The following is a 25763-nucleotide window of genomic DNA, read 5'->3' as shown; positions in this document are numbered from 1 at the left end:
AAAATGGCAGACAACTTCCACATAGTTGAGGAAATTTTTTTTATTATTTGGAAACATCAGAAATGTGAAACCCAAATTTGGGTGCACACCTTATGAGTAGGCATACATTCTACCACTGGAAACATTGACATGTGCCTCAGGATGTTAAAAACACAAGTAGAACTCACTCCAATACCAGCACACAAAAGGATTATGATCAGATCTAATCTTTACCAATTATTACATCCAAGGAGATCTGAGCAAACACGATTACTGACAGTGCAACAATCTACTATATCATGGGGACTCCAGAGAACTTGCTTCATTAATGGATGAATATTTTAAATCTTAAATAAAAATCCAGTGAAATGAAACTTACAATTCTAATTGAATCCAAGCACTCCTCAACAGTAATATGGATTGGAAATTGCACACGTGTTCAGGAGCCACTACACCCAGCTCTTAAAACCAAATACCTAAATACACACACAGACAAGTCACTAACAATTGTGCATTTACAAGAGATTTGACTACCAAATTGAGACAACTGTACACATTCTGGAGTTAAGACCATAAGAATGGAGCTGAATTTATATTGCAGGGCTTTATTTGGTGGAGAGGATCAAAGCAACAATCAGGCCATACAGACCCAACACTTCAGCAAAGATCAGGATGAGGATCATTCCAACAAATAACCTGGGCTGCTGCGCCGTCCCTCGCACTCCAGCATCACCCACTATGCCAATAGCAAAGCCAGCAGCAAGACCACTCAGACCCACGCTCAAACCAGCACCCAGCTGAAGGAAGCTCCTGGAATACAAACAGAAAATGGTTAAAGCTTTCATTGGTTGGGAGTCTGGCATCCTCTATGGAGGGGGAATTGATACTCAGTTGATATTCTGGGCAGAGACCCTTCCAGACTGGAAAGGAAGGAGGCAGAAGCCAGAATAAGGTGTGGGGGAGGGGAAGAGAGTACAAGCTGGCAGGTGATCATCTCCTGCAATACACTCAGATTCCTTCAGGTGTTTTCCCCTCCATTCCCCTCCCCTACCCACTAACCTTCCCCCACAAACTGGCCTTGCCCAACACCTGCCAGCTTGTACTTCTACCGCCCTGCCTTCACCTTTAGCTTCTTCCCCCTTCATTTCAGTCTTAATGTAGGGCTTCAACTTGAAATCAAAGGTTTACCCTCCCTCCTCCATAGATGCCACCTGACCCAACTTCCTCCAGCATTGTTCATCTGGATTTCTAGCATCTGTAGATCCTGTTTATGATTTGTCACAGTAACTGAACACCTTTTCACATTAATGTAGTTTTGGATTGCCCTGGACTCTAACCCAAGTGGTGTGACTAAGGCATGCCACTTGCATTTTAAAAGCTTTCGTATTCAAATTCAATAGGCCAAAAAGGCAGAAAAATCTCACTGCAGTAGGGAACAGTGCACATTTACATTTGGAATGAAGCCCATGAGAGAATGGGGCAAGTTTAAGGCCATGGAGATCAATTACTGCTGTACCAAATCAGGTTAATAATCTACAGACAACATACTCAAAACATTCTAAAGGATTGTGCAAAATGTTTTCAAATGGTGGATTTAAGAGGATGTGGAATTAGACCTTGTGCTATGCAGCTATGAGAATATGAATGTTTACTCCAGCAAATTCAACTAAGCACATCAGACAGCAAGTTTAACTTATTCAGTGAAGAATTTACTAGTTTAATGAAACAAGCACATCTGGAAAATAGCACAGAATTCAAACGATTGATCTTGCAAGAACTCCAATTATGGATTTATTTTGTGCTTACACAAACTAGAACAGAGCAGAGATCACATCCAAGCTCAGAAGCAAGGCTTGAGTTCTATAATGTATACTGTCACATGTACCCAGATGATCATGTGGAAATATCCAGCAGAATATCTACACCCGATACCAACTAGATTCCCTCCAAGTCAACCAATTCAGAATTAGGAATACTAGAGTCCCCTACTCTTATCAAATGTTGGTAAGAGCCACAAAACCAAAGATATTCTGCTTACTGGTTCTTTACAGAGCATGTTAGTTTTCCTGGTCATTCAGTCAAGAGGACAAGAACAGATTAGGCCATGGCCCATCAAGTCTAACTGCCATTCCAATAGCTAATGTATTGCCCCTCAACCCCATTCTTTGCCTCTCCCCACAACCTTTGACACCCCAATACCTCCCTCTCCTCCATTCTCCTATGAGAAAAGTAATTTCTAGTAGCAATGAGCTTCACTGATGACCATGCTCATCCTCTCCCCCCCCCCCCCCCCCACCCCATAACAAACCAGTCAAGGAACAGTTGGGCTTGCCAGGCCAGTGAAAAGTGTGCCTGATCAGTTCTGTACTTTGTCTAGGCTACAAGCCCATTACCAAGTCCATGTAGACTGAAGAACTAGAACCAATTTTCTCCCCAGACTGGCAAACCTGGCCACAGAAAATGATCTCTGGTGTGGGAACATACAAGGCAGCATGGCTTTACCATGTTGGTTAGTCAGCCCCCTGCATCTCAGCACTAAATAGCTATACCAATCACCTCTACGCCCCATACTCCATGCTTTCCAATGCCATGGAGATTTTGGATCCACACCAAATTTTATAACATGTTATGCTGTAAAATCTTCCTGCACTTTATTCTACAGTGACTCAGATTCCATTAGCTATCTCATTCCTGGATATCCATCCCTTGTGCCTGGTACTAACTCAATTACAGTACTGCAATTTTAAAGTAACTTCACCAGAGGTTTAATAAGACGGCTGAAGAATTTCAACAAACATTTAAAGAAAACAGCACAAGCACATGTAATGAAGCTCCTGAACTCCAAGATGGCCAATTAACAGATTAGTATATTGCTCTTTAACACTTTCCTCCAATAATACAAAGTAGAAGAGTCCGCAATCTCATTTGTCCCATAGGGCAAACACTCAAGTTCCAATTCTTTGGCCATGACCTTCATGTTAAATCAAAAATCTCAGATCCAATTAGAAGTGCCAGTACAACAGCTGAATGCTCACATGACAAGGCAGCACTGCAATATTTCATAGGACAATGGCAACAAATCACAAAACACTTCAATGTGGCACCCCTCCCACTGTGGAGCACAGGAGTACTGACTAGTCCAGGGGTGGGCAAACTTTTTGACTCGAGGGCCACAAAGGGTTCTAAAATTTGACAGGGGGGCCGGACCAGGAGCAGATGGACGGAGAGTTTTGGTAATACACCTCATAAGAGAAAATAAAATATCATGGGATATGTAGAAAACATGTGCTTTAATTTCAATTGAAAATGAACAAATGCATTACAACAAAATATCTGTCTTTGAAGTCCCATGGTATTTAGCTATTTATTGAAATGACTTTTAAAACACTGAAAATTAAATGAATAAAATGCAGCTTTTTTTAAATAGTAACAGTTATTATTTTAAAGCACTGAAAATTCTGTTATCCTTCAAGATATTATCATCATCACTCTCCTCCTGACTGTCTTTATTTCAAAAACGGTAGGAGATGCAGGTCTACATGTCCTGCTCCTTCTTATTCAATTGTCCCCTGTGCCAAAACTGTGAGAGCACGCCAGTATGCGGAGCTCTGTGCTCGCAAATCCCCGCAGGCTATCTCCCTTAGTCGGAACGCTGGCTAATTGTGAGCCGGTTCGGATGTGCCAGGAAATGGGTTGCCACAAGGTCACAAAGTAAAGCGCAAATGTGGAGTAATACGCTGCACCTCAACAAAGGTCAATATATATAGAGTGTGTCATCTATTGGGAAAACGCCAGAATTGCGGGAAAAAATGTTAACAAGGTTTATTAATATAATTTCATCAAGTTCTGCGGGCCGGATTAAAATGCTTAACGGGCTGCATATGGCCCACGGGCCGTAGTTTGCCCATGCCTGGACTAGTCAAATAACTTGTCCAGGTACCAACAGTTATTTCACTAAAAGCAACGCCATCAAGAAGCTGGTTCCACGTTGTAATGAGCAAATGCACCTTTAGGCTGATTCATCCAATCACTAAATTACAAATTTAAAATAGCTTCCTCCATATAGTTAAAAGATCCTTTGTCTATTCACTGGTTGCCCCAGTATCCCAGCAATATTTATATAGTGGATTCCAGTTAATTGGGCCCCCAGTTGAGGCAGCTGCTTATTTGGGACAACTCAAAGAACAAAAACAGTAAATAGTTGGAATTTCCTTTGCTTATTGGGATACTATGCTGCTTAATAGGGGCAGGAGGCTGTTGCTAAACTAGTTGCTAAACTGTTCCCAACTAGTGTCACATGTGCCCACTGCTTAGAACAGTTTTTAAAATACTGTCATTTGCACATGTTTAAAAAGCAGTGATTTTTTTTGTCACTGATAGTTGAAGAGATACAAGCAGCAAGACAATTCAGAATTGTTTGCTTACTGCAGTTTCAAGTATTCAAGCTTGGAGATGTCAGAATCAGCTAGGACTGAAAAATGAAACCACAAGTTAGGTAGGAGTCACCAAGGATTTAAAAGGTATGGACAATCACCTTGAAAATTACAACGAAAATGAAGATTTGGAGGATGCAATCAATAATTGACAGCATTGTATGAAGGCAGTCCATTATCTACACTAGGTGTCCATGCTGATTTTGCCCATTTACTGTCAAAAGAACAGCAGCACATCAGCAAATTGGATAAACAGGAATGAATAAGCAACTGCCCAGATTAACCCAAGACCCAATTAACCAGATTCCACTATATAAATTTCTCCAGGATATCAGGGCAACCAGTGAACAAATGATCCTTTTAACTAGAGGAAACAATTCAAGTTGTTTTGTAATTTAGTGATTGATCATTGGCCATGTGTACGGAACTGTACAGCACAGGACCTTCAGCCAACCCTTTAACCTACTGCAAGATCAATCTGACTCTTCGCTCCCACATAACTCATTTTTCTCTCATGTGCATACCCAAGAGTCTTTTAAATGTCCCTAATGTATCTGCCTCTACCACCATTCTGGCAGCAAGTTCCACACACAAAACTTACCTCTGATATCCCACCCCCACACTTTCCTCCAATCATCTTAAAGTTATGCCCCCTCATTAACCATTTCAACCCTGCGGGGAAAAAAATCTGACAATCCACTTGTTTTAGACCACAAGACAGGCGAATTAGGGCATTCAGCTCATCAAGTTCACTCTGCCATTCCATCATGGCTGATCCCAGATCCCATTCAACCCCATACACCTGCCTTCGTCAAATCTTTTGATGCCCTGACCATCAGGAAACTATCAACTTCCACCTTAAATATACACAGACTTGGCCTCCACCATAGTCTATGGCAGAACATTCCATAGATTTACAACTCTGGCTAAAAAAAAATCCTCCTTACCTCTGTTCTAAAAGGTCACCCTCAATTTTGAAGCTGCGCCCTCTAGTTCCAGAAACCCCCACCATAGGAAGCATCCTCTCCATAGCCACTCCATCTAGACCCTTCAACCTTTGGTAGCTTTCAATGAGATCCCCTGCATTCTAATGAATGGAGTATACGGCCAAAGCTGCCAAACACTCCTTGATTCCTGGAATCATCCTGGTAAGCCTCCTCTGGACTCTCTCCAATGAGAACACATCCTTTGAGATAAAGGGTCCAAAAATCTTGACAATATTCCCAAGTGTGGCCAGACATGTCTTAAAGGCTCAGCATTATTTCCTTGCTTCTATATTCTATTCTCTTGAAGTAAATGCCAACATTGCATTTGCCTTCTTTACCACTCAGCCTGTCTGGGAGTCTTGCACAAGGAATCCCAAGTCCCTCTGCACCTTCTCCTCATTTAGATAATCTTCATGATCACTCCTTTTACCAAAATGCAATATCACACATTTCCCAGCACTATTCCATCTGCCACTTTTTTTGCACATTCCTCCAATTTGTTCAAGTCCTGCTGTATTCACATTGCTCCCTCAGCACTACCTACCCCTACACCCATTTCTGTATTATCTGCAAACTTTGGCACAAAGCCATCAAGTCCATTAACCAAATCATTGAATCTGAAAAGTAGCAGTCCTAATACCACTAGTCACTGGCAGCCAACCAGAGAAGTCCCCTTTATTCCCTTTACTGCCTCCTGCCTGTCAGCCATTCCTCTATCCATGCCAGTATCTCTCCTGTAATGCCATAGTATTTCATCTTATTAAGCAACTTCATGTGTGGCACCTTATCAAATGCCTTCCAAAAATCCAAGTAAATGACATCCATTACCCCTTTGCTAACCCTGCTTATTACTTCCATAAAGATGTCCAACATCTGTCAGGCAAGATTTCCCTTTACAGAAACCATGCTGACTTCGATTTATTTTATCATTTTGTCTCCTAGTACCTCAAACCTTATCCTTAGACTCCAACACTTTCCCAATCACTGATGTTAGGCTAACTGGCCGATGATTTCCCTTTTTGCCGCCTCCCCTCCCCCCTTAAAAAGGGGATGATATTTGCAATCTTCCAGTATTCCGGGACCATGCCAGAATCAAGTATTTCTTGAAAGATCATAACCAATGAATCTGTTATCTCTTCAACAACCTCTCAGGATTCTGGGATGTAGTCCATCTGGCCCAGGTGACTTATCCATCAAGACCTTTGAGCTTGCCTAGCACTTTGTCCCTTTGTAATAGGGGCACCCACTTCTGCTCCCCGACATTCCAACCTCTGGCACAGCTAGCGTCTTCCACAGTGAAGACAAACGCAAAGTACCCATTCAGTACGTCTGCCCTTTCCTTCCAACCCCCATTATTACCTTTTTCTTGCTACTTAGAACAACTTCAGTAATCTAGCCAGAGCCCGAATGCTCCGACACTGAAGTTCTTTGGAAACTGTCCAGATGCCCAAGTCACAGGGAAACCCAAACTAAAGCCAAAACCAAACTATATGGCATGACAACTGCAGCCCAATGGTTTCTTGCAAAATATAGGTCTCAACTGCAACAATTTAACCCATCACTGCTAAGGACTTGGTATTAACACCTAGTCTTTGTTACCTAATCTATGTTAGCACTTACTAGTCACTAAGCTACAAAGCACTGGCAAAGCAGATATATTCAAGTGACTAGCTACCACACACTCGTACAGCACAAACAGGCCCTTTGGCCCAACTCAACTTTGCCACTGAGGTGACCACCTGAGTCAATCCTTCACCTGTATACAGACTTCCTACATACCCAGCTTTTGTCCTCACTTCCTCTGGAAGTTCACTCCATACTGACCACTGTGGGGAAAGCATGCCCCAACTCTGAGTCTCACCCAAAATCTACAAACTCTAGTTCCCTACCACAGAACACAACTGTGCAAGCATGTCAGCCCAAAATGTGCTGACCTTTCAACTTGCTCCATGACTAGGACTGCTTTTCTTTTTAAAAACAATGCATGTCAATATGATTTGGGCTACAGTATTAATGGATTTGTTGCTAAATTTGCCAATGATACAAAGATAGGTGGAGGAGCGGGTAGTATTGAGGAAACAGAGAGCCTGCAGAGAGACTTGGATAGTTTAGGGGAATGGGCAAAGTGGCAAATTAAATACAATGTTGGGAAGTGTATGGTCTTGCACTTTGGTGGAAGAATAAATAGACTTATTTAGATGGGGAGAGAATTCAAAATGCAGAGATGCAAAGGGACTTAGGAGTCCTTATGCAAGATACCCTAAAGGTTAACTTTCAGGTTGAGTCGGTTTTGAAGGTGAATGCAATGTTAGCATTCATCTCTAGAAGTGTAGAATATAAGAGCAGGGATGTAATGTTGAGGCTCTATAAGGCACTCGTGTGACCACAGTATTGTGTGCAGTTTCGGGCTCCTTACTTTAGTAAGGATACTGACATTGGAGAGGGTTCATGAGAATGATTCCAGGAATGAAAGGGTTACCATGTAAGGAACATCTGGCTGCTCTTGGACTGTATTCCCTGGAGTTCAGGAGAATGGGGGTGGGAGGGGAAAAATCTCATAGGAAGGCCTGAACAGATTAGATATGGCAAAGTTATTTCCCACGGTAGGGGATTCTAGGACAAGAGGACACAACTTCAGGATTAAAGGACGTTCTTTTTGAATTGAGATATTGAAAAATTACTTTAGTCAGTAATCTGTGGAATTTGTTGCCACGAGTGGATGGGGAGAGGCCAAGTCACTGGGTGTATTTAAGGTTCTTGATTAGCTAGGGCATCAAAGGGTATGGGGCAAAAGCAGGGGAGTGAGGATGACTGGAAGAATTGGATCACCCCATGCTTGAATGGTGGAGCAGACTTGATAGGCCAAATAGACTGCTTCTGATCCTATACCTTATGGTCTTATGATTAATCTACTCTACTCCCGTCACAGTAATGCTCTTTCTCTTTCATCCAGGATCAACTTGATAAATCATGTAACAAAGACAACCCACCTCGGCAGGCCCACAACAGATCAACCATCAAATCTGATCAAGGTCTGACATTCCACTAGCTATGGCCATCAATGTGCTCAATTTCTGGCAATCACTGTTCTTATCTAATTTGTGACTAATATCCTAGGTCCACACCACATCCCCCAATTCAAACTGTTTGTTCCTTTGTCCTTTTGCATGCATTTAGCCAATGGCTTTTAAAATTGATGACCCAGTTCTCAATGCCCATTAACAGGTCTGTAATCATCCTCCATTCCTTTCGACATGGGAGTAGCTAATATGGTAAAACCACAAATACTTAAAGACAATCAGGGCTGTAAACCAGATTGACCTTTTGGAAGACTGCCTACAAAAACGGAATTTAAAAACTTAACTTTGTGATTAGCACAAAGCAAGGATTACTGAATACTGTATACCTTATTAAAAGATCCTGTGCATGGGTCAATACGAATAGATTTTACCCACCACACCTGTTCATTTTGATGCTCTGAAGCCAACTTCATTTAATACAAGACAGTAGATATCTGACCAAGATACTTACTTAAATAACGTTATCTTTTCTGTGAGTGAGTTGGCAATTAGTACTGCCACCACCAGTCCATAGATAGCAATGATACCTGCCATGACGACTGGAATGATGGATTTCATGATTAGCTCAGGCCTCATGACAGACATGGCTGCAATTCCTGTACCACTCTTAGCCGTCCCATAAGCCGCTCCTAGGGCTAAACAGAAAAAAAACAATATCAAACACTGGTTCACACCAAGTTTAATCCCAGTTGTACAAGGTGCTTGATTTCATGACTTATAGATAAAAAGACACTGGTGCATTAGTCAAAAACTTCTAGGTAGCTTTGGTAGTGGGTTGTATGGCATGCCCTGGGAGGGGGTAGCACCTAAAGTGAAGGGCTCACTTTTAGATCCCTCTGCATACTCAGCTCTGTGGCCCCAAATAGCTGTTTGCATGCAAAAGCAGCTCACCCAGTACACTGCATCAACATGCAGGCTAGTCCAGGTGGGAGTAGCTGGTGAGACAGGGACATACATACGAGTCAGCTTCAGTGGCCAGGAAGGTGGCTCTGCAACACTGGAGAGTGAGGGGTATGACAAGACAGAAGTAGACATGGTCATCCAATGCAAGCAGAGCAGACCACCGTTTGCGACGACTGCACATCATTGGACCCAGACTTGAGGTAGTGAGAATGGAACTTCACTTATACAAAGGCTTTTCCACTTTAAGTGCTCTTATACAGGTCTCCTGTTGTTGGATGCAATGGACCAACATTAGGTAGCAAGCCAGAACAGAGGATAACTGGAAACAGCAGCTTGAGAAAATCTTAGTCTATGCAATTCAAAGTGTACCAAATCTGCAAATCATCACCTTCCATAGGAAGGTGACAGATGGTAGTGATCTGTGACAGAAGGACTGATCTTCATTACTACAAAATCACTATTCCATTTTAACAGCACACCATCTGCAATAGGACTCGATGAGAAACTTCTGAAAAATCCTATACAGTTCAATGGAAATAATGCATTTTTCTCAACTAATTCCTTTGAAGAAAGGATATCTCCATTTTGACCTGTTGCATCTGATGCCATTACAAAAGGTACATCAACTATTTCATTAAGAGCTTAAGATTTGCCATGTCAGAGACTGCAGCAAATTTCTACAGATATATTGTGGACAGCATTCTATCTGTTGCATCACCATCTGGTAAGGAGGATCAAACTACACAGGATTGGAAAAAGTTGCAGAGTGTCAAAATCAGCCAACCATCATAGGCAACTGCTTCCCCAGGATTGAGGACACCTTCAAAAGACAATGCCTATAGAAGGCGGCATCCACCATCAAGGACATGCATCACTCAGGGGAGGCATCAGCTTGTGGCTACCATCGAGGATGTACAGGAGCCTGAAGACACTTCTGCCCCTCCACCAGATTTCTAAAGGTTCCATGAACACTGCCTCACTGTTTTGCACAACAACTTACTTTGGCCTTCAATCAAAGAAAGTTCAGGAGATGGGATGTTATATTGAAGTTATACAAGATGTTGGTGAGACACAACTTGAAGTATTGTTGCAGCTTTGGTCACCTACCTTTAGGAAAGATGTAAATAAGGTTGAAAGAGTACAGAAAAAAGTTTACAAGGATATTGCCAGGACTGGAGGACCTGTGTCACATGGAAAGATTGACTAGGTTAGGACTGCACTATTTAGAATGTAGAAAATTGAGGAGATTTGATAGAGGTATACAAGTTACGAGGGGCATAGATAGGGTAAACAAGCATTTTCCCAGAGGTTATGTGGGACTACAACTGAAGGTCATGGCTTAAGGGTAAAGGAGAAAAGTTTGAGATTGCAGCAGTGTCCATGTAAGCTCAGTAGCTAGAGATGTTTGGATAGGTACATGAATAGTAGGGATATGTGGGGCTATGGTCCCAATGTAGGTCGATGGGAGAAGGCAGTTTAAATAGTTTCAGCATGGACTAGATGGGCCAAAGAGCCTGCTTGCATTAGGACTATGAAGTAGTGTTGGGCTGGAAGGGCTGTTCAATGAGCCTGATCAGAGGACAACTTACACGACCAATTAATCTACAAACCAATAGTTCCTTGGACTGCAGGAGGAAACAGCACCTGGAGAAAACCAACACATTCCACAGGAAAGTACAAACTGCTTACGGATGACAATTGACGCCAAGCTGTAATAGCATTGTGCTAATTGCTACACTACCATATCTGGGCAGAGAAATAGTAGATAGTTTAACCCAGATGTGCAAGAGGACGTATTTATTGAAGTCAAATGCAGGAGTAAATACAGTGAATGTCTGAACCCTTGGGAGACATTGTACAGATGGACGTTGGGATCCAAGTCCAAAGCTCCTGACAACCAGTAGGTCTGATTAAAAAAACCAGTATGCTTGTCTTTTCCAGTCAGGGACTTGAATAAAACTTGGAAGTCACAATGCGTCTGTACAAAGCTTTGTTAGGCTGCAATGGAAACAGCTGAATTAGATAGGTGGCTAATGAAGCTCATATTTCCTAAACCAGGGGTTCCCAACTTTTTTTTATGCTATGGACCAATACCATTAAACAAGTGGTACATGGACCCCAGGTTGGGAACTCCTGGCCCTAGATGGTGCAATTAGCATTTCCCATTACCTGCTTCAAAGTTCAGTCAATTTTTTTTAAAGAACTATCAAAGTATAACTATCACCATGCAACCAAGATTAATTTTCTTGCAGGCATTCACAACAGAAAAATAGACAATGAAAAACTGCACATGACAATGTGCAAAAGACAAATTTTAAATACAAAAATTTAAAAATTAAATTCAATAGGGAACACAGTTGTCAAGACCTTAAAAGTGAGCCTATAGGTTATGGAATCAGGTCAGTGTTGAGATTGAAGTTAACACTTCTGGTTCAGGAGCCAGATGGCGAGGGTAATACTGTCCCTGAACCCAAGGCTCCTGTACCTTCTTCCTGATGGCCATACAGGATGAGAGAATAACCTGGATGATGGATGCTGCTTTCCTGCAACAGCTCTTCTTAGATGTGCTCAATGGTGTGGAGGACTTTACCCATGCTGGGTTGGGCTGGCCTGTATTCACTGTTTTTGTATTTGAGGGCTCTATACCAGGCATGATACAACCAGTCAATATACTCTCCACCACATCAATAGAAATTGAAAGCTTTAGATGACATGCTGGATCTGTGTCAACTTTTAAAGGCTGATTTATACTTGTGCATTGTATCGACGCTGTAGGTACCACACACCCTACGCCATAGCTAACACAGTAGGGTGACGTGCACCTCCCCAAAAAAAGTAACTCGTGCATCGCGACAACACAGACCGCAACAACTGTGATTGGTCCGCTTGGCAGCATCTCATTTCCTCTTACACATTTCCGGTTGCTTCTTCTTTACCATGTCTGTACACCGATGCGAAACAGATGAACCAAATCTCCAACTCTATCTGCCGACATGTGAAAATGTTTGAAATGCATTGCCTCGTCCATGTCTCACAGAAACTCAATGGCATAGAAACCCCACTGCCAACTAGTGTTTTGGCACACACCAATGCACATGCTCGCTACGGCGTAGAGCGACACAGAAGTGAAAATCAGGGCTACAGTGTAGCCCATACACACAACTATAAATCAGCCTTAAGTTTGCCTGTGCTGTTCTGAAGCACATATGCACAAGCCCTGGTTTGTTAATCATTAATGTGGTTGGCTTGGTCAATGCTATGCCACCCCAAAACCACCTCAAGATACCAGTGGAATCCTCAGTAACAGTAATACAATTAAGTGACAAGAATGCAGTTGCTGTTAGATGTATTTGTGAACATTTCTTACCTGTTAAGAACTGCAAATGTTCCACAGAACAAACCAAGCAGCAAGTTATTGATGATTGGGACAGCACCATGAGTAAGTGCTGTCATGTTTCACCAACCCAAACCACCTTATGCTAGGAGTACCCCAACTACTGGGGATTCCACCCCTCCCCTTGCCCTCAGTCTTGGAGAAAGCCTGTTCTGTCTTGTTGCCAACAGTCATCTAACCAATTCAATGTAGTGGTATTGTACAATGGTTAGCACAATTTTGCAGCACCAGTAATTATGATTCTACTTCTGTATGTTCTCCGTGACACTTGTAGGCAGCCTCCAGCACCTCCTCAGACTGTTGAGGAAAACATGTTGTGTAGACCAGAGCCTCATTACGCAGGGTCACCTGCCGTAGCTGCCCAAGGAGGACATGCCAGAGGCTGTGTGGGAGAAAGCATTGGCATAGCAGGATGCTGTTGAGGGCTGGCCCACCTGTTGGTGTATATACCCCCAGGGTTCACTCAGTGAAAAACAAACTGGATTGTATTCATTTCTAGTTGAACAAGCAAGTGATGAGCAAATGCTGCATACTTGTGTTTGCAGAAACATGACTCCAGGACATCATATGTACCATTAATCTACAGGCCATGAGACTCAGGGAACTTGGTTTTTTGTAACCATTTTACCCTAATTATGTTATTGTGCTTTGTGCTAAGTGACTGGTGGTACTGTGTTTTGCACTTTGGCCTCAGGAACATGTTTTGTTTGGCTGTATGTGTATGGTTGAATGACAAACTTGATCCAATTCCTCTACTGATCCATAGTTGGAGTAAGAAATTACACAAGCTGGGAGTCCCTGTGAGAACCCAGCAGTTGGGGGCGAGTTTTGAATGTTTACAATAGCAGTGATGTAAATACAGACCAACTAGAGCAAGGCATTTTGTCATTTTGTAAAAAAGATTCTAGTTTGTCATCTTGTATGGAACAACTTGACTAAACATGACTAATCCAGGAATACAGAACTTCAGTACTGTAATGAAGATGTTGTCTCACTCTACAGCAGGGCCCCCAACCTTTATGCCATGGACTCCTACCATTAACAGAGTCTAAGGACACAAGGGATCCCTTGATCTTGGGGTTTTGCCAAACCCAACAATTTCCAGCTGATGTGTGAAATCAGGTTCGTGGGTTTGGTGAGTGAGGACAAGCGACACTCACTACCAGTAAGTCAGTTAACTATTTACAGGACAAGACAGACTTGAAGCATTCAGTAAACTCAAGTTACAGTTATAAATACTTATCTAATTTGAGCATTCAAACTGACAGGTCAAGACAGTGGCATATACGTAGTGTGCCTGGAACCTCTTTACCGTAGTACTGACCCCAAGTCCATGGTGACCCAGACAGTATACAGAGCTTGAGGTCTCCACGTGCTAAATTTAAACTACCAGCAACACAACATCAACTAAATTAGTGGTCACCAACCTTTAAGCCCAAGGTCCCCTATCTCGCCATAGTCAAAGGTGAGATCGACCCCCATATCAATTAGTTACACGCATATGCACCGGGGCAGAAGCGACCACAAGTAAAACCCCACAACCCATAAGTAGAAATAATATATAAACATCAGGGGTACCCACCCTTTTTTGCACCACAGACCAGTTTAATATTGACAATATTCTTGCCAACTGGCCAACCAGTGGGGGAGTGGTGTTAAACACAACTGGAAAATAGCGATACTTGAAGCAGGTTCCTTATGCCCAATCTATTCCACAATGTAGTTTTAGCAGCTCTCAGCACTCAGCTTTTGTCCCGCTTGCCTATGTTTTTTCCACTCAGAAAAACTCAGCGAAGTTGTCTTTAAATGCAGGGTGCTTTGACTCAGGGTACTGAAGTAGTTTTGAGGGCTTCATTGCCTCATTAGACAGCCTCCACCCGCCCGCCGCCAGACGCCCTGGTCAGGTGCGGCTGGTCATGGGTGGGGTGAGAGGACAAGGTCAGGGCAGGAAGTGCCTGTGCTGGAGCCACGGCGGTTCCAGTCCAGAGAGAGCTACCAAGTGAGGAGTGTGACAGGCCCCCCTTGTAGGGTCTACCGGTCAACAAAACTTTGTTTCAGTAGATCACAGCGCAGTAGCTGCTTTGATACCTACGGAACCCTGAGCCCAAATTAGGTTGTCTGCAAATATTTTAACACTGGGTTCACCACGAACATTCAGTGTGCTAAACAGGTTTAGAGGCAGCACCCATCTGTCCACGCTCCAGGCCAGTAGCAATGGCACTTCCCGCCGGCAGTGCTCCAGGCCAGCAGCATCGATGGTTCTTGCCAGCAGAACGAGGCGAACCAGTGATCCCTGGCACATGAGTATCACTGCATTTAGGTGACTAATGACCTCGCGTGGGTTCAACAGTGGGCAAGACAGGGAACGAGGAAAAGTGCAGCTGGCTCATTGTTTCCTCACGGCCCAGTGGTTGGGGACCACTGAATTACACAGTGTAAACACAAAGTACACTGCAGATGCTGTGGTCAGATCAACACGTACAAACAAGCTGTATGAACTCAGCAGTCAGCAGGTTGACTGCTCATTTCAATGGATGCTGCCTGACCTGCTGAGTTCATCTGGCTTGTTTGTACGTGTTGAATTACACTGTGTAGTGCAGGGAGCTACACGCATGCGCACTGGACAGAAAGAACGGAACTAAAACCCCGCAACCCGGAAACAATCTCTCAACAGTATTTGTGTATTTATTTTTGATTTTTTTTCCCAGGGAAGTCTCAAAGATCGACCAGTCGATAGTGGTCGCCAACCTGTTGATCGTGGTGTGAGGGGCTGTATCATGATTGAAATTGGCTAAAATAGATTGAGGAGCTTGAGGGCACACTGAATGATTCAGGAACAGCTTCCCTCTGCCATCATATTTCTGAATAATTGCAGAATGGACCCAAACCACTTGAGGACAATGTTGTCAAGTTGTAAAATGTCAGTGTGGTCAATACTGAGACTCCAGGACCACTTCCTCTACCCATACAATTCCAGTAGAGTCTCATGACTTGGGCCATGATGCAACACTGAAGTAGGAACTTCAATGTTGCATTACATTAGAAGACAGATTTCCCAATAGACAAGCCACCAGATGTTCCCAAAAGTACTGGTCAATGAGATGGGAGCAAATGAATCTATGTAGACATAGATGCTTGGTGTCAAATTCAGCTCAGACATTCAATGTTTCATTTTATCCTGAGACAACTGGTCACAAAGCATTACTGTAATTAGTAACCTTTTTACAAGATGTTGCTAGTGCCAAATCTGTCAAACCCCAGTACAGTATTTGACATACAGCATAGAACAGGCCCTTTGAACAGTGCCTGATTTAACCATAGTCTAACAGGGCAATTTACAATGACCAATTAACATACCAGCCTGTAGGTCTTTGATCTGTGGAGGAAACCAGAGCACCTAGAGGAAAACCACAGTCATGGGGAATAACTCCTTATGAACAGTGGTGGAAATTGAACCTGGGTCACCAGTACTGTAAAGCATTGTGCAAACCACTATGCTACCATACCACCCCAATTACAATTCAGCAATTTAAGGTTAAGAGCACTCAAATTGTTAGTGATCCCCTCAAACCAATTTCATGAAAGATGCAAAAAAAAAAGCTAATGGCAGCCAATGCCAATCTCTCATAATCTTTAAGTTCCTGAGGCTGTAGCGCTTTACACAGCTAGCCAGCCATCCCTTATTAGCCCAAAGCTCCTTCCTCTCGCTCACAAGTAGTAAACAAAATGCAAGGTGAACAATGCTCAAACAATGAGTGCTGGAAAGAGACTGAGGATCTGTAAAATGGTGGGAGGCTACAGCAGGGGATGCCTACACATCACTTCATTCTTGTGGATTCAGCATAGTGCTCGACACACGGCAAATTCTAATTTTGCTTTTTGGAACTTTCTGGAATTTTTTGAATATTTCTGATCCACAGTTGGTTGAATCCACAGATATGGAGAGCTGACTGTACTTCGATCATAAATGGACTTTGAACACCATTACAGCTCAGGGTATCAGAGTTCATCTCTAATACTGTCTGTAGAGAGTTTCTGTTCTTCTTCTGAACTCTTGGGTTTTCTCCGGGTGCTCTGGCTTCCTCCCAGTCCAAAGACATTCCAGTTAGTAGGTTTATCAGTCATTGTAAATTGCCCTGTGATAAGGAGGCCTGTCCCAAGCTACATCTCTAAAATAGAGAGAAGTCCATTCCGATTCCTGACTGCAACAGCAAGGACACCACATCCCACAGGAGAAATATCAAACAATATTCTGCCGACGCTGGGGTTCCAGAGCAATACTAAATGCTGGAGAAACTCAGGTCTGGCAACGTCAATGGAAATGAAATAAACAGTTGACATTAAGTTGAGACTTCATCAGGAAGTTTTCAAAACACCCTCTCCAGAGACACTAACCTGTTAAGAATCCAGCATTCAGTATTACCACAGAACGTTAAATTCCAAGTGACCACATCAGGACAATTTAAAGCCCAACTCGAGACTTGTTAACTGGTTGACCATCACCCGAAATAGGACTCAATACAACCCTTCTTGAAAAACCTTTCACAGCTCAATGGAAAAAATGTCATTTCCCCATAACCCATTTAATTTGTGCCAAACTATTTTTCCTCACCTAGTCCCAGCTAATAACTAGCTCACTCACCCAAACTTAAATGTAGCCCAAAACTAATCCAACATCTGAAGCTTTTCCACATATCCACAGCAAACTGAGAAAGCAGCCAGTGCTTGAGATATGGCCCAAAGACCTGCACTCCGGTGGCACCGCTTCTCTATCACTTTACCTTCCACTCTCCCTACACTCACAAAAGACTATTCTACATTTGGCTTTAATTTCTTCCAAAATAATCCCAATTCTTTGATCTCCATTTACCCCATCTGTATTCCTTTGTTTCCTCAAGCTGCTCCATCAGATCTTTCAGAGCAAGTTTGGCTACAATAGCTGAAAGCTTTGTCAGTCAAAACTGTGGTATGCTGCTTGCCAAACTAAAAATCCATTTATCAAACACTTTGTAGATGGTTGAAGGTCAACCCACATTACCAAGAAAACTAGCAGTCTATTGTTCCAATAGACAATAGGTACAAGAGTAGGCCATTCAGCTCTGAGCCAGCACCACCATTCAATGTGATCACAGCTGATCATCCACAATCAGTACCCTGTGCCTGTCTTCTCCCCATATCGCTCGACTCCGCTATCTTTTAAGAGCTCCACCTCTTTCTTGATAACATCCAGAGAATTGGCCTCCACTGCCTTCTAAGGAAGAGCATTCCATAGATCCACAACTCTGGGTGAAAATTTTTTTCCTGAGCTCCATTCTAAATGGCCTACCCCTTATTCTTAAACTGAGGCCTCTGGTTCTGTGCCTTTACATTTTGTAACATCTGGAAAGTGACCAGCTTTCTAAAAATTCTACTGTTCTGCTTGGTGAGATTTGTTAACCAATTTCATACTTTGTGCAATTCTGCAAATTCTATTAGCTCATTAACTCAAGATACAATGGCAGAGCATTTGAGCAGCAAATTCAATTATCACCTCCATCTACAGATGACTATAAGAGGTAAAGATTTCAGGACAAGTAGATTACATAAACAATGAACTTAAATACACCATTTAAAATGTAACCACTTTACAGAAAAGCAAATAATCAAGTTTTAACATTACCAAAAGTTCAAAACCTTCAAGTGCCAGGAGAGGAAAACTGGGGCAAGGCAAGCTGCATGGTTCAATTCCTGCTGCTGTCTGTAAGGAGTTTGCACATTCTCCCTGTGACCACATGGGCTTCCTCCCACACACCAAAGATAGTTAGAGCTGGTAAATTGTGGGCATGCTATGTTGGCACCAGAAGTGTGGTGACAAGTAGGGATGCAATGATGAGGCCTCACCTGGAGTATTGTGAGCAGTTCTGGGCTCCTCCTCCAAGAAAAGATCTGCTGGCATTGGAGGGGGTTCTGATGAGGATCGCAAGGATGATTCCAGAAATGAAAGTTATCATACAAGGAATATTTGTTAGCACTGGGTCTGTACTCACTGGAATTTAGAAGGACTAGGGGGAATCTCATTGAAACCCTTTGAATGTTGAAAGGCCTAGACAGTAGATATGGAAAGGAGGTTTCCCGTGGTGGGGGAGTCTAGGACAAGAGGGCACAGCCTCAGGATAGAGGGGAATCCATTTAAAACAGATGTAATATTTCTTTACCCAGAGGTTGGTGAATTTGTGAAATTTGTTACCACAGGCAGCTGTGGAGGCCAGGTTGATGGATGTATTTAAGGCAGAGATTGATAGGTTCTTGATTGAAAAGGTTTTGGGGAGAAGACCAGGGAGTGGGGCTGTGGGGGGGGGGGGGGGGAGAGGAGAAGGATCAGCCATGATTGAAGGGCACAGCAGATTGATGGGCCAAATGGCCTAGTTCTACTCCCATGTTAACGGTTTTTATGGGCTGTCCCCAGCACATCTTCAGACTGTTAGTCAATGACACAAACACTACTTTTCAGTATTTTTTGATGTATCTATGATACAAAAACTAATCTTCACCAAGAATTGGGAGGCCCATTCAAATGTCTGAAGTATGAAGTCATTGATACAAGGTGCAGACCACAAATCAACTGGGAAATAGGCTCATAGTGACGGGGTGTGTAGCACACCCCCTCAAATGGTGCTACTGATCTGGATCAAACAGTTCATGTTCACTCAAACTTAAAAGTGGAAACAAGGGGTAATTCAAATTGTTACAGCAACAAATCACAACAAAATGCTGAGGAACTCAGCAGGCCAGGCATCTTCAATTACTTGGTCTGTAGCCCTGCAGGTAACAACTGTTCCAAGTACACATCCTGAACTGTTCAAATTTGTTACAACTATGCAAACTTTGAAACACTGGCACAACCTCTCCAATCCTACTAATTACCCAAACACACCCTCTTGTTCCCAAACTATTTATATTACCCAGAATGAATGAGTTCTTTCAAAAGTTCAAAATCATCAAATTACATGCATGGCACCACATATAACCTGAGATTTGTTTTCTTGCATGCCAATACAGCAAATTCAAATAAAATCAAAAGATCACACAGTACAAACAACCAATGTGCAAAAAGCACAAAAATAAAATAATCAAGAATGAGATGGAGACCTTGAACACTACCTCACTATTTTTGTACATGTATTGTAATGTATACCCACCAGTTCAAAACTAAACCTCTACCTCAATATTCCAATCCTCGACCATCTCCTTTGCACATTCTCAAATACAAGCCATCGTTTCTTGTAATGTGGTTCAATACTCAACCAATGAGCACAACCCAACACTTCTGCTTTGAATGACTCAGCTTCTGGATAGGGAGGGGCCAGATTGGTAAGGAGATCCTTCAATTACTGGAATAGTGTAGCATCCCAGGGCAAGCAGTAATGGCAAATGCTTTTAAAAAAAATGCAATTTAACACCATACATGTAAAACTCCACCTGGCTGTAAAAGGATTGGGCATGGGGCTAGCAACCACATCTCATCAAAACCCAGAGCTACAGACGTTCCAACAACCTCAAGGATCTTCAATAAGCAACTAGAAAGACTAAGCCAGTACAGACGACTCCAGAGTTGCTGTAGGCAGCCTATGCTATTGTAGAGCGAGGGCTGTAAGTACAATGTACGAATGAAAAGACATTGCCTGGCTTATTCTTTTAATATACTGAATAAAGTTAGAATCAGATTTATTGGCACATCATGAAATTTGTTATTGTGGCAGTAGTACATTACAAAATAACCTATAAATTACAAGCATATACAAAATTAAATTAATGCAAAAATTTTAAACTGAGCTAGTGTTCATTTAGAAATCTGATTGTAGAGGAACTGTTCTCGAAATGTGCATTTTCAGACTACCTCCTTCCTCAATGGTGGGAATGAGAAGAGGGCATGTCCTGGATGATGGGGTTCTTAATGATGGAAGCTCTCTTCTGAGGGTATCCCCAGTGCTGGGGAGGTTACTTCCCATGGAGCTAGCCAAGTTTACAACTTATTCTGACTTCTCCCCTTCCTTTCCAATCCCAATGAAGAATCTGCCTGATCCAGCGTTTACTCTTTTCTATAGATGCTGCCTGACCGGACAAGTTCCTCCAGCATTTTGTGCACAGTGCTTTAGATTTCTGGCATCTTCAGATTCTCATTTGAGTTTACAGCTTTCAATTTTAGTTTAAAAACTCAGGACTGATTATGAACTGACCTGCTACTTTAAGGATATAGTGGATACATCACCAAGATTCCATTATTTCATCATACTTCATGATTACAACACCATCTGTTATTTTTACTCTTGCTTATTGCACTCTCCATGATAACTAGTTCTCAACACAAGGCTTTGCTCTCATTCCAGTCTTGTGGATCCACAACTGTTGTCACCCCTGCATGGACAACTAGCATTTAGTCATGCCCACTCTCTGGTATTCCTCATACTTCAATCAAAAGTAACAAAGGCAAGTTTTAATCTCAACATTCATTTCCACTGAGGTGCTCTAGACCTTCCACCTGGGTGCAACAGTTGAAGTTAGCACAGGCCTATGGGACTCAGAACAGTTCAGCATTGACTAGAGGGGCCAAAGGGCCCATTTCTGTGTTTTAGTACTTGAAATACAAAGCTAGCTGGTTTAGTAATTTTAGGGAGTCTCCACAATTGTTAAATTCACTAGATTATTTAAAGTATGTTCAGCAAGTTAAAAATGAATATAGTATTTAAGGAAAACGTTCTCAAAGGGAGCAAAATGAGACACGAGGCAAATGACAACACAAGAATCTAAACTGAACCAGTTTAACCAGTATTCATTCAGTTACTTCCCTATAACAAAATGTTTCACTTTCAAGGGAGGGAGTCTTTAGTTGTGCAACAAATAAGTTAAAAATTTAGACATTAACAAGTCACACTGGTCTTTATGGAATACTTGATTATACTTCAGCCGCATTTGGTGGGATGTTCCATTCTAAACCTGCTTTAACAAGTCTCAACCAAAGACAACTTTAGCCATTGGAAAGAGCTTGTTTAAACAACTCAGGACAAGACTGGATAGTTGATTCAATCTTAAGCTACTTTGTAACACAACAGTACAAAATTCTTTAGATCAATGTCAAGGTTAGGGGGACCAGTCTGCTTATTTGCCTGTAATCCACTAAGGATTCAATGCCTTCCACCACAACAGGAGATGACTAGGTTAATGATAAATTGAGATCAGAATGTCAATCTGGCAAATCATTCAACTTTACCAAACAGGCTTCCTTTCAGCAAATTACATTAATGAGAAGGTAGCCACAATAATTAAACTGTAAGCTATTCTACACTCGAGTGCAAATACTTTGAAGGCAGCATTCCAAACTAACAACCTCACCACCCCTCCAAAGCATTTTCAGCTGATTTCTTCAGGGAAAAAAAATTCCACTCACCAACACTGAACTGCTCCCCCAACCTGTCCTTAGACTCACTTTCAAGAACTCATCACATCGTCAATATACATATTTGTTTTCACAAAGTTCAGTCTTCTGCAAATTGTTTGCCCATCTCATGCAGTCTTTCATTAATTCTGTTTTCTATTCACTGTGAATGCCTGCAAGTAAGTGAATCTCAGGGTTATACACAGTGAGATTTTATTTCCCTCCATAGATAATTAAGGTGGAGTTCCTGATGATTAGGGATGACAAGTTATGAGTACTCTACAGGAAAACAGGCAAGGTTATAATCAGAGCACAAGCTTAAGTGGCAGCTACATTAAAGTCACCTACTGCTAACTAATGTTTGTACATCTAGATGGAAAGCACCATACTAATAACCACTGAGGAAACTGCATGGTCAGAATAGAAAAGCAGAATTTGATTTTGGCAAAGGCTCACATTTAAGCTGTAAAATAAATTTTCTCCAAAACATAACTTGCTCATTGCCACTGGTAAACTGAGTACTTGGAAGACCATGGCTAGAGAATTAAAAACTCAACTTTTTCAACCCATGATCAAGGTTCCTAAAGAATGTGATGCAACATCATCTAGCATATGACACTACCACTTCTGAAATGAAAATTCCCCTCAGGATATCAGATGCAGCAAGATCACGTAATACCCAATTAGTGCACAAAACACTAGAGCAGTTAAACAAATAAAGTGTTTTGTCAAGTCACAAGCCAGATACTACAATCAAGGCCAGTGCAAAATGAACCAGAGAAGCTGCTAACAGCAGCTGCATCAAAGTTGTTTAAGAATCATAGGTTTATTTTAAGATCATTTTAAAAGTATACAGCCTGAAATTCATACCATTCATGACATCCACAAAAGAAACCCTATAGAATGAATGATAGAAACAATGAAGCCCCAAAGCCCTCCCCCCCCCTTTCCTTCAATGAAGAATCTACACTTAAGCTTTTGTTAGCCCTGATGTGCAATCCTTAGGACATTACTGTGTGGTCACATGGAACACAAATCAAACTCCACATTGTGACTAGACAATTTACTCAAAGCCAACTGATACAAATATTGACCAGGGCTATCTCAATTCAAGGAATGTCATTTTAGGAACAAACCTAGTTAAATACCCACTCCAAAGACACAACCACCAATGGCTACATAAGTAAAGTAGACTGATGCTGAACTATCAAGTACTATTAACCAACTGGAGGCAGATCACTGCAGTTAAAGACTATGTTAACAGCACAAGTCCAATCATAGACAACATAACCAGTTACTGTCCTGTTCTGTTACAAACCAAACCATCAGTTGTTGCCCTCACATCTTAAGCCTTCCATAAACACATTCTGCAGATGCTGGAAATCTAAAGCAACAAAATTCTAGAGGAACCCAGCAACATCTATGCAAATGAATAAACAGTCAACATTTTGGACTGGGATGCATGCATTCTGAGCTATGGCTAACATAATTAACAGTAGCCCATGTTCAAAGGTTAAAGTTAATTGTGGGAATAATGACTGCTCAAAAGGCTAAGAGTAAGATGGACTAAAAGGCTTAGTAAAAGGCTAAGATGGACCCATCTTTTCCTTAATCTTGCACAGGGATTAATCTTGTAAAGTTCATTGAAAAAAAAATTACAAATTTCCTCATCACTGATGTGATTCTTGAAGTCAGCTAGGCAAACCCAAAATGGCTACCTCGCTTGTTAAAAATGCAGATAAATCATAAGCAAATTCTTCAAAATGTTGGAGGAACACAGGTCAGGTAGGTGTTAATCACAACTTTCAATGAGACCACCCTGAAGAATTGAAATGGGAGGACTAGGCGGTGGTAAAAGGGCTTTAAGACCTTACTTTGAATCCTAATATTTGGCATAACAAACCAACCTTTAAACAGGATTGGCCACTCTCCACACTATGCCAATACAATACAAATCCATTTTCAACGAAAAGGGATTTATTCAAAAGGTAACGAGCTCCTAAATTACATGCCAGTCACAGCTCTTCTGCAGTTACCAGCAACAGGACAAATGATCTCTGCTGGAAAATAGCCACGCTTTAAAGATTCTGATTTCAACATCCCAATAAAATTACAATGTCAATGTCATCAAGTCAGACACGTGACCCTTTCATTCTGCGATGGCAGAGGGACAGAATTAATCTTTGAAAATGCAGGGATATTTTCGAATCAGAAAGTAAAATGTTGCAGTCCACGTAAGCGAGAACGCTCATACGCACCGAGTCATATGACCGTCTTGGGACAGCCGCTCCGGAAATTGCCGAGCGTTCCCCGCCTCCGCTCTGCAGCACCGAGATACCCGGCGGAAACACCCGAGCGCCCCGTTGCCGGTCACGGAAAGTGCCGAACCGTCCGCCGTCGTCTGGCGGCCGAGCGAGAGTTCGCCGCAGGCCCGGCGCCGGGAGCTGAAGGAACGGGTAACATGTCCACGGAGACGCCGACAAGACGGATCGGAGTGCGGAAACATTTTACCCCATTTGAACCCCTAGAGCTGGGGGTGTCCTCACCAATATCAAACCAGGCGTACCCGGGGTGCCAAACCACCGAACACCGCGGAACATGCCCCAAAAAACACTACTACCGCCGTCCACCCTCAGGTTACCCCCCACCACCACCGAGTACCATGTCTGCTCCTCACTCACCCCCTGGTCCAGGTCTTCCCCCCCCCCCCATTCCCTTCTCAGTAACCTCCACCCAAAACCCCTCGGTATTCATCCCCACACGCTCTCCCAGCCCAGCCTTACCCTCCCCAACGCCACTCACCACCAGTTACCCCCCCCCCCACAAAGCACACTGGTCCAGGTTACACCTGCCCCCATCCCGACCCCTTGAATACCATATACCCTCACACTCACTCAGGACTGAGCACATATATACCCTCACCCTCCCTGACTCACCACTGAACACCATGTACCCTCACCCCCCGACACTTCTCAGCACCAGGTACCCCCACCCTCACCCTCCCTGACTCACCACTGAACACCATGTACCCCCACCCTCACCCTCCGACACTTCTCAGCACCAGGTACCCCCACCCTCACCCTCCGACACTTCTCAGCACCAGGTACCCCCACCCTCACCCTCCCTGACTCACCACTGAACACCATGTACCCTCACCCTCCCTGACTCACCACTGAACACCATGTACCCTCACCCTCCTTGACTCACCACTGAACACCATGGCGGCCGAGGCGCCGATCACGCCGAAGAAGGGAGAGTACTCGGGGGATTCAGGAGTGGACATCTTGTCAGCGGCTTTCGCAGCGGGCGTAGGGAGGCCTAAGTACGACCTGCTACAGGAGGAGGGCACAAAGCGGGCTGGTGGCTGCCGACCGAGTCGCTGCGAAGGCTCCCTGCGGTATGGACGCCGCTCTCGCACTCGCTAGCTCCGTTCCGGCTGCGCCCTAAATACCGACTCCGACAAAATGGCGGCGCGGGCGCTCACGTGACCGCGCCCGGGGACTCTACCACCGGCGCAGCGGATGGGGAGAGTGTCCGCAGCAACTCGTCGCCATCCTTATCTACGGCCTACCCGCC

The 25763-nt window shown here is 43.0% G+C and overlaps 1 protein-coding gene across 1 annotated transcript; it reads right to left on the bottom strand.

Moving 5' to 3' along the window:
• Window positions 1-22: 22 nt before the first annotated feature.
• Window positions 23-25611, bottom strand: atp6v0cb (ATPase H+ transporting V0 subunit cb). The gene is made up of 3 exons (XM_059978904.1): window positions 25395-25611; window positions 8930-9113; window positions 23-789 (listed from the first exon to the last, which is right to left on the bottom strand). The coding sequence occupies exons 1-3, from the start codon at window positions 25468-25470 to the stop codon at window positions 585-587; spliced, it is 465 nt and encodes a 154-aa protein (XP_059834887.1). The 5' UTR covers window positions 25471-25611; the 3' UTR covers window positions 23-584.
• Between the last annotated feature and the right edge of the window lie 152 nt (window positions 25612-25763).

The sequence above is a fragment of the Hypanus sabinus genome, chromosome 9, assembly GCF_030144855.1.
Source record: "Hypanus sabinus isolate sHypSab1 chromosome 9, sHypSab1.hap1, whole genome shotgun sequence".
Classification (NCBI taxonomy): domain Eukaryota; kingdom Metazoa; phylum Chordata; class Chondrichthyes; order Myliobatiformes; family Dasyatidae; genus Hypanus; species Hypanus sabinus.
Note: the sequence above shows the minus strand (reverse complement) of the source record. Positions and strands in the feature narration are given on the sequence as shown.

What these genes read in the sequence shown, in the direction of transcription:
- atp6v0cb (XM_059978904.1), bottom strand. Translation starts at nt 25,470, where the DNA reads ATGTCCACTCCTGAATCCCCCGAGTACTCTCCCTTCTTCGGCGTGATC. An exon ending in GGCCGCCATGGTGTTCAGTG is followed by an intron (nt 9,114 to 25,394) that starts GTGAGTCAAGGA and finishes TTTTCTGTTTAG; the next exon opens with CCCTAGGAGCGGCTTATGGG. An exon ending in GAAAAGATAACGTTATTTAA is followed by an intron (nt 790 to 8,929) that starts GTAAGTATCTTG and finishes TTTGTATTCCAG; the next exon opens with GAGCTTCCTTCAGCTGGGTG.